The 15467-nt window shown below is 62.6% G+C and overlaps 1 protein-coding gene across 2 annotated transcripts in view; it reads right to left on the minus strand.

Annotated features, from left to right (window-relative positions):
• PIEZO1 (piezo type mechanosensitive ion channel component 1 (Er blood group)) overlaps positions 1–15467 on the minus strand; it is a 68994-nt gene that overhangs the window by 17974 nt on the left and 35553 nt on the right. For both annotated transcript variants that reach the window (XM_055232798.2, XM_063612525.1), the window contains exons 2-15: positions 14404–14499; positions 7389–7511; positions 7175–7217; positions 6600–6738; positions 3770–3938; positions 3425–3638; positions 3132–3303; positions 2970–3056; positions 2801–2888; positions 1877–1977; positions 1484–1744; positions 554–665; positions 295–473; positions 70–218 (exon numbers count right to left, since the gene is read on the minus strand). In XM_055232798.2, the coding sequence (XP_055088773.1) occupies positions 70–218; positions 295–473; positions 554–665; positions 1484–1744; positions 1877–1977; positions 2801–2888; positions 2970–3056; positions 3132–3303; positions 3425–3638; positions 3770–3938; positions 6600–6738; positions 7175–7217; positions 7389–7511; positions 14404–14499 (1933 nt within the window). The remainder of the gene's footprint in view (positions 1–69; positions 219–294; positions 474–553; positions 666–1483; positions 1745–1876; positions 1978–2800; positions 2889–2969; positions 3057–3131; positions 3304–3424; positions 3639–3769; positions 3939–6599; positions 6739–7174; positions 7218–7388; positions 7512–14403; positions 14500–15467) is intronic.

Here is a 15467-nt window from a genome sequence, read left to right on the forward strand (position 1 = left end):
GCCCCTGCAGCCCTGGGGAAGTGCACGGGGTGTCGGTGCCCCTGCCCCACCGCCCCAGCCTGGACTCACTGCTCATCGGTGAAGCCGGTGAGGTTGCGCCAGTAGGCAGGGAAGTCCTGGAACTGGAAGGTGTAGACGGCGATAAGGACCAGCATGGTGTAGGCCACCACGAGCCACCAGAAGGCCTTGAGGAGCTTCCGCCACAGACTGTAGTAGACCTGCCGGGTGAGGTGGGGGTGGTGAGGACCAGGGCGAGGGTCCGTGCCCCAGCCCCCACCCCGGCCCGCCAGCCACCTGGAAGAGGGTGAGGCAGAGCAGGAAGAGGAACATGTAGACGATCTTGTAGACCACGAGGCGGCCGGCGAAGCTGACCACAATGAACATGCCGGCACACACGTAGATCCAGTACTTGGCGTAGACGCCCTTCACCAGCTCCCCCAGGCTCTGCAACAGCGTCTGCGTCCGCGTGGGCTCTGTGGGCCAAGCCAGGGGCAGGCGATGGCATCAGGGCGGGCAGGCAGGAGGGCACCCCTGCCTCTGGCCCACCACTCACCTGTGTCTGCTACGGTGACCTCCGTCAGCGCAGCTGGAGACTCTGCCCACTTCAGCAGCTTCTCTTTCACAAACTGGCGCAGCAGGAGCCAGAAAGTCAGGGTGTAGAGCAACTGCAACAAGCGCGGGATGTCACAGTCAGTCGGGGGGCCCAGCACCCCTCCCACAGCCAGGGGGCCCCGCATCCTCCCACAGCCGGGGGACCCAGCACCCCTCCCACAGCTGGGGGCAAGAGCCCTCAGGGAGGCAGCTGGCACCAGCCCATCCACAGCAGCCTCCCCACAGGCACCAAACACCCTCCCGCTCACACCTACCCAGAGACACACGAACACACACTCCCACATCCCCGGATGAGTGCATGGGTTCACTCGTGCTCACACGCAATCACACATGGGTTCACTAGTTCACGTGGGCACAGATCCATGCACGCACCTGCACACGTCCACATGCTGGAGTGCGTGCTCACATATGCACACAAGCTCACAGGTACACGTGTTGGCACACACAGGCTCACAAGTCCCACAAGATGAGACACACCCACTGGCCTGCAAACAGGTGACCAGACACGATGCTGGCACCTGTCTCACATAGACACACAGGCACCCTGTGAACATGTGGCCTGCACAGCTTGTCACTGAGACCCAGGGCTGTGCATGGTGCCAATGGGCAGAGCCCACACTCACACATAGTGTCGGGGCACAGGGGTGGTGCCCGTGCCAACACAAGGTTGTCTGTTTATTCACTCAGTAAACGCTCACTGAGAAACTACTCTGGGCTGGCCCTGGGTGGGCAGGAGGGGACCCCATTGTGACAGACACGGATCTGCCTTCCTGGCGCTGCCACTCCCCCGGGCAAGTGGACATTGAACAGGACGACAACCCTGATGGGTCCGTGCACCCAGGCATCCCCGGATGTGGTGGTGCACACTCACCATGGCACCAAGGTCCAGGCAGGGGTAGCGGGTGTGCTCCAGTCCCAGCTGCCGCAGGCTGACGGGGCCCAGGGTGGTGGGCAGCTCAGGGCGCAGGTCCATGGCCCACACGTAGCGCAAGCAGCACAGCGTCATCCCGTACAGTAGGATGCAGGGTGAGCACAGCATAGCCAGTTGGTGGCGGCTGCGCACCGTCCAGATGAGGCAGGCCCAGAGCAGCAGCACGAAGGTCAGCCAGCTGTGGTAAGTGATGCTCCACACCTGCGCGGCAGAGAGGGCTGCATAGCTGCCCGGCGCACCCCACCCAGGCAATGCCCCACACCTGCACGGCACAGGGGGCTGCCCAGCCACCCTTCCCCGCCGCATACCACCCCAACCCCCACAGCCGCCTACCATCATGGCGATGAGCGCGCACACATAGCTCTGGTCCATGATGAGGTGGCCCAGGCTGTGGAGTGGGGACGCCTCCCTGGGCTCAGCCTGCTTGGGCTGCACTGCAGGTGGGGACAGAGATCAGCTCTGGCAGGGTGACCTCTAGGCCCCCCACCCTGACTGTGCCCTAAAATCTGGGCCCTGGGCAAGCACACAGCAGGAGGGACAGGCCCCTGGTGGCCATGGTGGGCTATGGGCAGAACACATGGGCTCCGGCGGTTGGGCTGACACTGTCCCCGGGCGTCAGGGATCGGCTTGGCAGCACCTGCCATTCTCTGGGCCTCAGTTTCCTTGAAAGGGTGGGGCGCACAAGGTGGCCCTGACCCCCTTTCCAGCTGTGCACACCTGAAAACTCTCAGGACCCCCACCCCAGGGCCCTGGCTTCGTTTGCTTCATTCAGAAACACATTGCAAAATGGAAAATCAAGGGTTAGGGTAAAGGAAGAAAATAGCCAGAAAGAGCCCCCAGGCCCTCCCAAGGCAACATGGCCAACACAGAGTTCCCACACCAGCCCCTGCCCTGGACGAGCGGCCTCCTGGGGCCACTGGGCCACCTGGAACAGCTCCCAGAGCTAACAGCACAAGACAGCATAGCCAAGTTCTCTGGGGAGGGGTTGGGGGACGTGGAAGCCCCCCATGGGGTCTTAGGGATCAACGACGCGACCACTCAGCTGCCCGGGGGGTCTCGGGGGTCAGTCAGTGACATGGCCACTCGGCTGCCCTGGGGGTCACGGGGGTCAGTGACACCTACCCGTGGATGTTCTGGGCGCCCGAGGGGGCGGCAGGCAGAGGTGCGGCGCGAGCATGCGAGAGCGCCAGGCGGCCACCAGGGGGCAGCACCGGCCTCCCCCCAACCCAGCCGTACCTTGGACTGTGCGGTACTTACCAGGCCGCTGCCGGAGGGGGCTCTGGCCAGTCAGCTCGTGCACGATGCAGTTATCAGCCTCGGTGTCGGGTGCTGTGGGTACCACGTGCTGTGGGCAAGCAGCAGTGAGCCATGCAGGGGCTGGCCCAGCGCCCCCCACGCTGGCGCCTCCACCCGCCTGGGTGCTCACCTGGTCAGCCTCCTGATCCTGGGGCCACTGGTCCAGCTCTGCTAGCTCCAGCTCCCGAGCCTCGTCCCCGTTTGCCGCCTCCTTCCTCTGCAGAGACCAGCGTCTTGAGCCCAGCCCCATGGCCTGGCCTCAGCCCATCCCCCATGGGTGGCAGGTGCTCACCTGGCCAGAGGGGCGGTACACGCGGAGCTTACGCAGAGAGGCCATGGCATAGCACAGCAGCAGCAGGACGCCGGGGCTGGCATACAGGGGCCAGTCCAGGCTGGTGTTGAGGACCAGCGCGTGGGGGCTGGAGCAGTTGGTGGGACCCACGAAGTCCTTGAGACCCAGCACCCTGTCCAGAGAAGACCCGTCACAGCCCACCACCCCAGGGGCAGTGGGACCACAGGGGCTAGACGGGCCAGGTGGGCAGGACCAGGGCGGAAGGAAAAAGGGGCTGTGTGGCAAGCCGTTACCTAGCCCAGATGCCGGCAGGCGGGAGCAGAGCCTGTGCCAAGGGCGTCTGGTAGCAGTAGAGGCAGATGAGATGGCCGGTGCCGAAGCACCCCACCGTGGCGCACAGTCTGCTGAAGCCCCGAGTGCTGATGGGAAAGTGGCAGGCCCACCAGGTGCAGATGGCCAGGAAGACCAGCAGGTAGACACTGGAGAGGGCTGAGGGGTGGGCGATGCCTGCGGGGTGGGGCAGGGGCACACAGGGTTGTACCTGGCCGGTGCCGTGTGTCCCGCTGTCTCCACAGTCATCAGGGAACTCCAAGACCCCTCCCAGTGTGAGTGCCAGTGCCCCCCGCCTCGCTGTGTACCTGCCAGTGCAAGCAGTGTTACGGCCAGGACCCGCCCTGCCGCCACCAGCAGCCAGTGGGCTGTGACTCGGAAACGAGCGGCCAGCCGTGACCTCCGTGTAGGGGCCAGTGTTGCTGCTTCCTGCAGCCCTGCCGGGGGGCTGGCATCCACATCCCTCTCGTCATCATCCTGCCAAGGTCACGGGCAGGGGCAAGGTCAGGTGTATTGCACTGAGGCCACCTCTCCAGCTCACACCTGCCCAGCCAGGAGAGTGGGAGGTGGCCACATCCACAGCTGCTCCTCTGAGTGCCACAGGACAGCCTCCCCGAGCACAGGCCCCAGCCGTCCCTGAGGTCTGCCTGACACCTTTGTACTTCCTCACTCGAGCTCACAGGCCCTGGAAGCTTTCCTGGTAGCAGCTCCCACCGTGGCCGAAGACCCAGGGTCTGTCCTGCCAAGCCCAGGCACGTGATGACCTTGCCAGGTATAGACAGACCGCAGGCTGTCCGTATAGCACCTCATCTCCCTGAACCATGCACCCAAGGAGCAGCGGGGCCCTGTCTATACCCTGGGGGGTCTCTAGGGACCAAGGGGGCCTGAGGGACATGGCCAGGCTCCAGGGTCTCCTGTGTACCCCTGCCAGCCTTCTGGGTGGCTGTGCCTGGAAGTTAGGGTTGGTACCCCTGCCATCCCTGAGGCTCTGGGGGGACAGAGGTGGCCAGCTGCCTAGGAGAAGTGACAGGCCGGCCTGGGGTTGCGAGAGAGAGACCTGCCAGGCCTGTGTTCCCTGGTCCTGACTAAAGATTTCCCAGAACGCAGCCATTTCCCAAACACCGGGGAAAGCCAGGGTGTGGTGGAAGGACCACGGCTGTCATCAGATGCCCTGGCTCTGGCCTGGCTGCCAGCAGCCCAGTGTCCCCATCTCTGACTCGGGGGCTCTCCTGGTGGCTGAGGCGCCAGGTGCCCAGGCTGAGAGCACAGGTTGTGGGGCTGGACGATAGGGCCCATCCCAGCTCTGACAGTCTCCACACTGTGCTGTGCAAGCCGAGGCACGTCACAGCCTCTCGGAGCCTATTCCCCTTCTGTCAAATGGGATGGGAGCTTGACGGGACAGATGAGCCAGCCCAGTCCTGTCTTCACAGGCCTCCAGGGCTGCAGGGGCTGCTGGGAGGCTCCGAGGCCAGGGGAACAGGGAGATCAGGGCAGGAGAGTCCTGGACCCTGAACCCACCCCTCTCAGAGACCACACAGCAGCTGGGGTGAGGCTGGATCAGAACACAGGGCGCCATTGCTCACCCCGCCCACAGCCTGGCCCTGGCCCTGGGAAATCTTCTGAGCAGAGCTGTGAAAAATGAGCGTTTCTGGGAGTGGAACAAACAGAGGCAGCTGCTGTGGGAGAACAGGTGTGAGGCCACCGAGGGGCAGGCCCGGCCCTGACTTGGGCCCCATGTGCCGCAGCCATGCTGCAGACGCCCCTCACTTCCTTCAGTGGCCAGCGCCCCTCGGGCTGGCTGGCACACTCCATCCCATGCCTGCACACACGTGTGTGTTGCCCGTATGTGGGAGTGACGGTTGCCCGGGGGCCCCGCCAGGCCAGGTCATGGGGCTTCTAGATCCGGGTTTCGGAACAGTCTTCTGCAGGTGCCTGGTGCCCCCACCTCACTCTGAAGTCTGTCCACTCTCGCCGCCCAGGGCGCAGCTGCACACTCACGCTCCCATCACACCAAGATGAAGATGACCAGCGTCCAGCCACCCAGCCCCTTCCCAACAGCCAAACTCCAGGAAGCTCGTACCCCATGTCCCCACCAGCATGCAGGGGCTGGTGAAAGAGGAGCGGGTCTCTTGGAGGACAGGCAGCAGCACAGTCCTCACGATGGCTGGACCCCCTCCAATGCCCGGAAAAGCCACTTGACCTCCAGGTCCCCGTTTCTGCCTCTGAAATGTGGGCACCAGCCTTGCCCCATGGGGTGGGGATAGGACAGGCAAGAGGGCAGGCCGGCTCTGCAGGCTGAGCAGGTGTACCCGACCTACTGTGTGGCTTGGGAAGACCCTTTCCCTCTCGGGACTCCTCTGGAAGTTGAGGCCCATGTGCCTGGTAAGCATCAGCTGTCTGACGAGTGGCACTGGGAGGGTGAGGTGGGAGGAGGCTGGGTGCCCGGGATAGGGAGTTCGTGGGCCAGGACACCCACGTGGCCCTAAATCCTGACTGAGCCTGGGGACGGCAAATGTGGGCCCAGGCAGGGACGAGAGGGGCTGAGCAGTCAACGTCGGGCGTCGCAGGCCCCAGCTCACTCCCTGCCCGTGGGAGGCGGCCGTAGCTCAGAGATTCCCGGGGCCGGACCTCCAAGTCTCGTAGCAGCTAAAGTTCACTCTGCCTCCCACTCCGAGGACAGAGGCCCTGCTTCAGGCCCGTCGCTCCTGGGGCAGAGGCCCCTGCTGGGGCTCTGGGCTGACAGCCTGTTTGCCTGTAAGTGCATGGGGCCTGCTGGGGCCACCCCTTCCTAGCCCGTCTGCAGCGGCTCCCCAGCCAGACCCACTGCCCAGCACTGCAGGTTTCCACCACTGCATGGCCCCAAATAATCCCCCTGTGAAGAGTTTCTAAGGGCACAGACGCCATCTCGGGGCGAGGAGGTTTCCGACTAGAGGCAGAGCCCGGGTAGAAACACATCTGAATGGATGGAACTGCAGGCTGCGCTCGGGGTGGGACCTGGAACTTCCTCCCCTCTTTAACACCAGCTTACAACTAAAACGTCTACATTTGTTTTAAAAAGATTCAAATAACCCTCAAAATGGCTGAGAGCACAACTCTCGAATGACCTCCCTGACACGCGGGTGACGCAGCTGCCCTCACCAGCTCCCGTGGACGTGGGCTCTGCCGGGTGTTCCTTGCGAGGCGCCCGCAGAGGCCGAGGCAGACAGAGGAGACCACCAAGATGCCCAGGTCAGGGGCCACCAGCCGGATGGCATTGGGGATGTCCTTCAGATCCAGCCTGTGGAGAGCAGGGAGCAGCCGCGGTCAGACCAGGAGGACAGGTGCAGGTGGGAGTGTCGATGGGTCTCCAGGCGCGGGTGAGAGCGTGGATGAGTTTCCAGATGTGGGTGGGAGTGCGGATGGGTCTCCAGGTCGGGGTGGGAGCATGGATGAGTTTCCAGGTGTGGGTGGGAGCGTGGATGAGTTTCCAGGTGTGGGTGGGAGCGTGGATGGGTCTCCAGGTGCCAGTGGGAGCGTGGATGAGTTTCCAGGTGCGGGTGAGAGTGTGGATGAGTTTCCAGGTGCGGGTGGGAGCGTGGATGGGTCTCCAGGTGCGGGTGTGAGTGTGGGTGAGTCTCCAGGTCCCCCTCTGTCCATCCTGAGTCCCCCCACTTCCTGGGGCCTGAAATCCCCAAGGGAGGCTTGCTGGTTGGGGGTTGGGGGAATGGTCTTACCTTGTGACCCCTATGTGTCGCGAGAGGGTCTCCCAGCGGCTGCCTGCAGAGAAAGACAGGGGAACCCAGGTCATCCCTGGAGCGTTTCACCTGGACCATCCAGGCCAGACATAAGTCAGGCTGAGTCAACTCCCCCAGGAGACTCGGGGTCACTGCAGGGCCCTCTCCCTGACCCCCAGGATGGCTATCCCTGCCCCGCCCCTTAGTGACTCACAGCTGGGTCCCAGGAGCTCATCCAGGTGGGGCACAGTGTGCAGGCAGATCTGGAGGGCGAGATGGGCCACCAGGAAGAGCAGGCTGAGGCCCAGCAATGCCCGCAGGAGGTGGCCTGTGTGACCTGCGGCAGAGCGGGTGGGTGAGGCTGGTCCTGGGGACAGGGAGGGGCCGCAGCCCAGGCCACTCAGCCAGACAGTAGTCCCCAGCCGGGCCAGAGCCCAGAGGCCTGAGGCTCATGCCCATCATGGAGTCAGGACCCCATCAGGCCGGCCCCACTCCCCACGCCTCCCCAGGGTCACTCTTGTGACAAGGAGCCAGGCACCCTTCTGGGGGTGGCAGCAGGATGGGCCTGGGGCCCACAGGCAGGAAAAGGCCTCCCAGGTTCAGCGGGAACCACCTGGGGTTTGCTCACGCAGCCAGCAAAGACCTGTCACCGTTCAGTTGTGGAAGCAGAGGAAATAAACACAGGGAGAGGCGAGAAGCTCCACCTCACCCCAGTGGGGGCTGCAGTTGGACGGAGACCAGGGCGTGGGGAGCGCCCCTGAGCAGCCGTGGCCGGGGCGGGAGCAGGGCCATGATGGCTCTGGAGAAAAGGCAGCTGCCTCCCTGGGGCTGAGGGGCTGCAAGGAGAAGTCGCATCCCTATGCATGGTACCCAGTCCCCATGGCCACCCTGGCATTTCAGGCACCTGCTGTGCGCCAGGTTGGGCCCCAGACCGGCATCCTCTCTCTCTGTGTGTACCCGCACCTGGCAGGAAGCGGCAGCACCATCTGGTTGCCCGGCAGCCTTTTCTTGCTCCCAGCTACCTGTGGCCCCACTGGACTCAGCCCCCCAGCAGGGAGGCCTTGGGCTGCAGGGCAGGGGCTGTGCGGGTGCAGCCTGTGGCTGGGGGCACTCAGGAGCCCTGGCTTCGCCTCTGCTCTCTGCGTACATGTGGACAGCTCACCCTCCAGCAGGGGTCTGGACCAAAGTCCTTGGCCCACCAGGTTCTGAGTCCTGACAGGGCTGTGGACAGCTCCCCTCTGTACCCTGGCACCTTCTGACAGAAGCCTCCGGGCCCTCACCCTGGGGCAGCAACTCCTGCACCACCAGCCACGCCCGGCCACAAGAAAGTGCAGAATAGCTCGGGCCCTTCTCATAACTTCCTGGAGCTCAGGGACAGGCAGCGTCTGGGTCTGGGTCCAAGGTGATGAATGTCACCACCACATCTGCCCTCTCTCAGCCTCGGGGCGCAAACTCAGGGCCTGTGTCCACTCTGTTCAGTTTTTTGGGCACAATTGGTGTTAGGTGACAGACTCGGGATTGGCCTTGGACACTCAGCCCCCTCTTTCTGGAGTAAAGACTCATGACCCACGTCCAAGTCACCCTGCACATCCTTAAACCTGTGACGGCGAGGCAGCACTCAGGGATGCCCAGGACTCCCTGTCCGCACCACAAAGCAGCTGAGGCAGGTTTGGAACAGCTTCTCACACTCACGCCTTCCTAGGGTTGCCCCAGGCCCTGACCTGCTGACCCTGAAGCTATGACCTCTGACCTGTGGAGGGTGGGAGGGGTGAGCAGGAGGGAGAGTGGGGAGGAGGAACGGAAAACAGACCAGGAAGGGAGGCCGCAGCCCCGACATGAACAGGAGCCGCCACCAGGGGGCGCTGTGCAGGGCTCCCGGAGGCCAGGACCTTCCAGGGCCTCCCTGCCCGGAACCCATAGGTGCCAGGCTTCTCACTCACAACCCCTGTGCCGGGCTCATACCTGCCGTGCCAGCCCCTCTTCAGCAGAGCACAAGTCTGGCAGCAGGACGGCACCAGGCAGGGACCCCGCGTCCCCGCCTCTGTACAGCAGGGTCACCGTGGGGTGACGTGAGAACACTGACCCGGGGAATGGGCTCCTGCCACGCCTGCCTGGGAACCTGGGCTGTGAGTCCTGCTTGCTGCACCCTCTAGCCTGACGTTGAAGTAACCTCGCCAGCGGGGCCCTCCGTGGCACTGGGCACTCAGGGAGAGCACATGGCACTGCAGAAGGTGTTCTGAGTCCTACAGAGAGGGACCCACAGGGTGCCTGCCCCATAGGCACGTGGGGCTCCTCCTGGGGCTATCGAGGACCCCCGGGCACTGAGAGGACATCTGGGCCCTTGGGCAGCCAGGCTGACGGGTTCCCTGCACACACAATCCAGCAGCCTGGGAAGGAAGTGCCTGACCAGAGACCCCTGGGCAGGGAGGGGTTCACCAGGCCACCAGCTCCCGCCCACCGCCTTGCCCTGTACAGTGACAGTGCAGGATGTCCATCTCTGGCTGCACCTCGGATGTCACTGCCTCCCCGTTCTCTTCCTCCTTCCCGGTTCAGTTCTTGGGCCGGCCAGAGCGTCCTGGTCTGGACATGTAAGAACGGCCGGGCCATGATCCCTTCCCAGGGTCGAAGGAGCCGCAGCTGGGCCTGGAGGCCGCTCCTGGCCGTGTGGCATGACCGCTCCCTGCCTGGCCTGGATCAGACTAGGGAGCTGGGAGTCCGAGGGGCACCCTGGGAAGAGACGGTGCTGGAGATGGGAGGGGGCTGGAACGTGCAGAGGGACCGAGGGCCTCCTGACCTGCACGGGGCCGGGGGGGCCGTGCACACAGAGGCCGAGGGGGCACCCTGACACCGGCCCTCTTCTCTGATGCAAACAGCATGACCTCAAGGGGTCAGGTGGCTTTCTTGTTCCTCCACCTGCAGCCCCTGTCCCCGCCCACCCCCTCACTCTCCCCCTGCAGGTCCCACCCCTAAATGCAAAGCTGGGAAAGCCAGGCTGAGCCTGGGATCAGGCCACCCCCTCAGGGACCCACTGCTGCCTCTTCCGGGAGCCAATGAGACCTACTGGGGTCTCCCGCCCCCGACTCCAACTCCCTCCCGGCAGGACACACCCAGCTCACAGTGGCCTCTCCATCCTGGGAAAGGGAGTGAGAGGAGGCTCAGGCCAGGGACCCGCCCAGCTCTGGCCGGCAGCCGCCCATCAGCCTTTGTTCCTGAACCAAGTGTGTATGCCCCAGCCCATCCGCTCCCTGCTGGAGGGAGCCCGTGGGGAACGGACTGTTCTTGCCACCCCCAACCATGGCAGGGGAGGGGTTCAGCATGGTCCTTGCCCACCTAGAAGAAGGTGCAGGGGGCCGCGTGCGGTGGCTCACACCTTTGGGAGGCCGAGCCTGGTGGATCACCTCAGGTCAGGAGTTTGAGACCAGCCTGGCCAACATGGTCAAACGCTGTTTCTATTAAAAATACAAAAATTAGCCAGGCGTGGTGATGGGCACCTGTAATCTCAGCTACTCAGGAGGCTGAGGCAGGAGAATCACTTTCACTTGAACCCAGGAGGCGGAGGTTGCAGTGAGTTGAGATCGCGCCACTGCACTCCAGCCTGGGCAACAGAACAAGACTCCGTCTCAAAAAAAAAAAAAAAAAAAAAAAAAAAAGGTGCCGGGGCTCCCCTTCCAGCTTGCAGGGCTCTCAGGAGGAAACAGGAAGGGGCGGGGAGGCTCCAGGGCATTGCAGACCGGATGGCTGACAGAGCATGGACCTCCCCCAGAGCCAGAGCCCTTGGACCCCTGCACAGCCTGCCAAGGCTCAGGGGCCCCAGCACGGCAATGTCTTGATGAGTGGTCCCTAGACGCCATGCCCACACCTGCTGGACAAGGGCTGGGCCTGATCCGTGGGGAGTGTGGAGTTGCCCTGAGTCTGATCCGTGGGGTGTGCATGGGACCAGCCAAGGGACCCAGGGTGCCTCGAGGCTAAGCCATGAGGCCCACCCAGCGACTGAGCTAGGGTTGAGCTGCGGGGTGGGGCCACGAGAGGGGGCTTTTGAGACAGAGGATGGAGACTACACAAGGCTGGCAGAGCAGGGGCACCAGTGAAGCTGGAGAGGGGGGCAGGGCCTCCCTGCAGGGGGCATGGTAAGAGGTGGGGGGTAGTCTCTTTCCAGACAGCAGGGGCAGTCTTGGAGGTGGGTTATATCCTAAGGCAGGATGGGGCTTCTGAGTCCCTAAATGGCAAGCAGGTCTCTGGGAGCCGACCCCTGTGGCTCTGCCTGTAGCCCTGCCTGGAGTACCAGGGTCTGTTCCCACTGCCCCAGCCCCTGCCCCTCTCCGCTCTGCTCAGTCTGAGCTCAAGTTCCAGCCCCCCAAGGGTCCAGCTGACGCCTACAAGGGGACCAAGGCCTGGATGGCGTCGGACCAAGGCCTGGATGGCGTCAAACCTTCCACCAGGGCCACGCCAAGCCCAGCAGCTGCACAAATCATAAAGCCCCGGGCACTCGACTCGGGCAAGCCTCACACTTTCCTCTCTCCCTCCCGGAAAACTGGGCAGCGTCTCCATCTCTGAAGGGCCTCTGAGGAGGCTCAGGCAGGGACGTCCTCCCAGGTCCTCTCCAAATCTTCCCACCCCAGCTCCTCCCCTGGCGTGGCTGGGCGCCTGCCTTCCCCCACTGCTGATTAAAGGAAAGTGTTTCCAATTGCGCCCGGGGCATGAAATATTTACGGAACAAACGGCGAAACGCCAGGGGCCTGGGAACAGACAGAACCGGCTCCACAGAGCAAAGGGGAGGCCCAGGATAGGGACCGGGAGTGGGGGTGCCCACCCACCCCAGCCATGCATTCTGGAGGGGTTTGGGCCTCGGGCCCCAGCGACTTCCAGCACTCGGCCCCTCCCCAAAATGCCTCTCTGCACCCCTGAATTCTACCCATGATCCAAGATCAGTGCCTGCGCTGGGCACAGTGACTCACACCTGTAATCTCAGCACTTTGGGAGGCTAAGGCAGGAGGATCACTTGAGCCCAGGAGGTGGAGGCTGCAGTGAGACATGATCATGCCACTGCTCTCCAGCCTGGGCAACCAAGCAAGACCCCCACTCAAAAAAAAAAAAAAAAAAAGCCAAGCACGGTAGCTCACGCCTGTAGTCCCGGCTGAGGCGGGTGGATCACCTGAGGTCAGGAGCTCAAGACCAGCCTGGCCAACGTGGTAAAACCCCTGTGTCTACAAACACACAAAAATTAGCTGGGCATGATGGTGCGTGCCTGTAATCCCAGCTACTTGGGAGGCTGAGGTGGGATAATCGCTTGAACCCGGGAGGCGGAGGTTGCAGTGAGCCCAGATCGTGCCATTGCACTCCAGCCTGGGCGACAGAGCAAGACTCCGTCTCAAAAAATAAAAATAAAAAGGACCATTGCCCACCCCAAAGCACCCTGAGCTAGGAGGGAGCCTGTGGGATGCTTCCAGCCAGGTGTCGCAAGGCTGGAGGGCAACCCTCCACCTGTAGCTGGCAGAATGGTGGACCCCAAAGATGCCAGCATCGCAGTCCCCAGAATCTGTGAATGCAGGAGCTCACATGCAGAGGGGACTTCAGGCAGCAGAGGAAATGGGGGCTGCCCAACAGCTGATCTTAAACCAGGCAGCTCGGCCTGGATTAGCCGGGGAGGCAGATGGGACGCAGCCACAGGGTTACCGCAGGGGAGAGGGAGCAGGAGAGACAAGGTGTGATCCTGACCCCACCCCACCGGCTCTGGAGATGGAGGGAGGGGCCCCAAGCCCAGGAAGGTAGGAGCCTGGAGCAGCTGGAAGAAGAAGTAGATCCTCCCCGGAGTCCCCTGGAAAAACGCAGCCCGGTGGACACCTCACAGCCACGGACAGGACCCCACGCTGCCAGCCTGCTGGGTCCAGCACCTTCCAGAAGGGCGGCGCCCGAGAGCATGTCCCTGCAGTCACGCCCCCGGGTCCTGCTTGGCCTCTTCTCCACCCTCTGCTGGGGACGGTCTCTTGCTGCTACACTTGCCCTCCCTGGGGACCTTCCTTCCTTTCAGCGGCTCTTCACCCTCCAAAACCCAAAGACCAGTGGAGGGCCCAGCCCCATCCACCTTTGGCCCATGGCCTTTGGGGACAGGTCTCTGAGTGTTTGCTCCAAAACCCGCTCTCCTAAAACGTGGGCACAAAACGGACATGGCCCCCACAGTGCAGGTAGGTGACACATCACCAGACGGAGGGCTTGCCGCCACCCTCGTCACCCAGGCTGCAGGCCTGGCACGTGGCCTCCCTGCCCTCTGTTTGGAGGATGCGGGACAGCAACACAGTCCTGGCCCAGCTCAGACCCCGAGGTGATTCCCAAGGCGGGCCCCAACTCCCCCCGCACAAGTGGGTCAAGGTCAACTGAGGTCCAACCCCACAGCGGACAGCAGGAGGGCGGTCGAGGCCGCTGGAACTTCCAGGCTGCCAGAACCTCAGCAGGCGGGAAATGTGCCTGGAGCCTGCAGGGAGCGAGCATTTGGGGCCCACCCACACCCTGTGGCCTCCAAGGGACACAGGGACTCCACCCTCATGACCCCCTCGCCACCCACAGCCCCTGCAACACGGATCAGAAAAGATTGTGAGCTCAGCTTGGGGTCTACAATGAAAATAAGAAACTTTGATGGCTGGGCGTGGTGGCTCACACCTGTAATGGCAGCTACTTGGGAGGTTGAGATGCGAGGACTACTTGAACCTGGGATTCGGAGGTTGCAGTGAGCCAAGATCGCGCCACTGCACTCCAGCCTGGAAGACAGAGCGAGACTCCGTCTCAAAAAAAAAAAAAAAAAGTCCAGGCACAGTGGCTTACGCCTGTAATCCCAGCACTTTGGGAGGCCGAGGCAGGCAGATCACAAGGTCAGGAGATCGAGACCATCCTGGTTAACATGGTGAAACCCTGTCTCTACTAAAAATACAAAAAAAAAAATTAGCCGGGCTTGGTGGTGGGCACCTGTAGTCCCAGCTACTCGGGAGGTTGAGGCAGGAGAATGGTGTGAACATGGGAGGCGGAGCTTGCAGTGAGAAGAGATCACGCCACTGCACTCCAGCCTGGGCAACAGAGCGAGACTCTGTCTCAAAAAAAAAAAAAAAAAATTTATTTTGGGACCCCCTCATCTTCCACCCCTGGCTGTTAAAGGTGAGGAAAGCTGTATGAATTTTGGCCCCAAAGGAATGCCCACCCCCTCCCACCCTGAGAGCGTGGGCGGGGTCCCCTGGCCTTACCTCGGAGGCTGTGTCGGGTGGGGCCGGGGAACCAGGGCAGCAGCAGCAAGAAGAGCAGGTAGACCAGTGAGAGTCCGCTGAAGCGGAGCAGGCAGGCTGTGGGGAGACGGGCGTTAGCTGCATCACCAACAGAGGATGGTCAGCCCCCACCCCGGAGGACAGCGCACCTGTGGCCCAGCTCATCACACCCCCGAGGCCGTGTGCTCTGTGAGTGCTGCCCTGGGCCAGAGCCATGGAAGCCGCCACACGCTTCCATACGTATCTCACACACGCCACGACACGGACACCAGCCTCCCAGCGGGGCGCTGAGGTTGTGACCCATCTTCCTAACCTTCCTTTTTTTCCTTTAAAAATGCTATTCTCGGGCTGGGTGCAGTGGTTCACACCTGCCATCCCAGCACTTTGGGAGGCCAAGGTGGGCCGATCACTTGAGGTCAGGACTTTAAGACCAGCCTGACCAGGCCGGGCGTGGTGGCTCATGCCTGTAATCCCAGCACTTTGGGAGGCCGAGGCGGGCGGATCACGAGGTCAGGAGATCGAGACCACGGTGAAACCCCGTCTCTACTAAAAATACAAAAAATTAGCCGGGCGTGGTGGCGGGCGCCTGTAGTCCCAGCTACTCGGAGAGGCTGAGGCAAGAGAATGGCGTGAATCCGGGAGGCGGAGCTTGCAGTGAGCCGAGATCGTGCCACTGCACTCCAGCCTGGGTGACAGAGCAAGACTCCGTCTCAAAAAAAAAAAAAAAAAAGCGACCAGCCTGGCCAACATGGTGAAACTCTGTCTCTACTGAAAATAGAAAAATTAGCCGGGCATGGTGGCGGGCACCGGTAATCCCAGCTACTCGGGAGGCTGAGGCAGGAGAACTGCTTGAACCTGGGAGGCGGAGGTTGCACTGAGATGGTGCCACTGCACCCCAGCCTGGCCGACAGAGCGAGACTCTGTCTCAAAAGAGAAAGAAAGAAAGAAAGAAAATGCTATTCTTGGCTGGGTGCGGTGGCTCACGCCTGTAATCCCAGCAGTTTAAGAGGCTGAGGCAGAAGGATCACCTGAGGTCAGGAGTTCAA

Source organism: Symphalangus syndactylus, chromosome 11 (genome assembly GCF_028878055.3).
Source record: "Symphalangus syndactylus isolate Jambi chromosome 11, NHGRI_mSymSyn1-v2.1_pri, whole genome shotgun sequence".
Taxonomy (NCBI): domain Eukaryota; kingdom Metazoa; phylum Chordata; class Mammalia; order Primates; family Hylobatidae; genus Symphalangus; species Symphalangus syndactylus.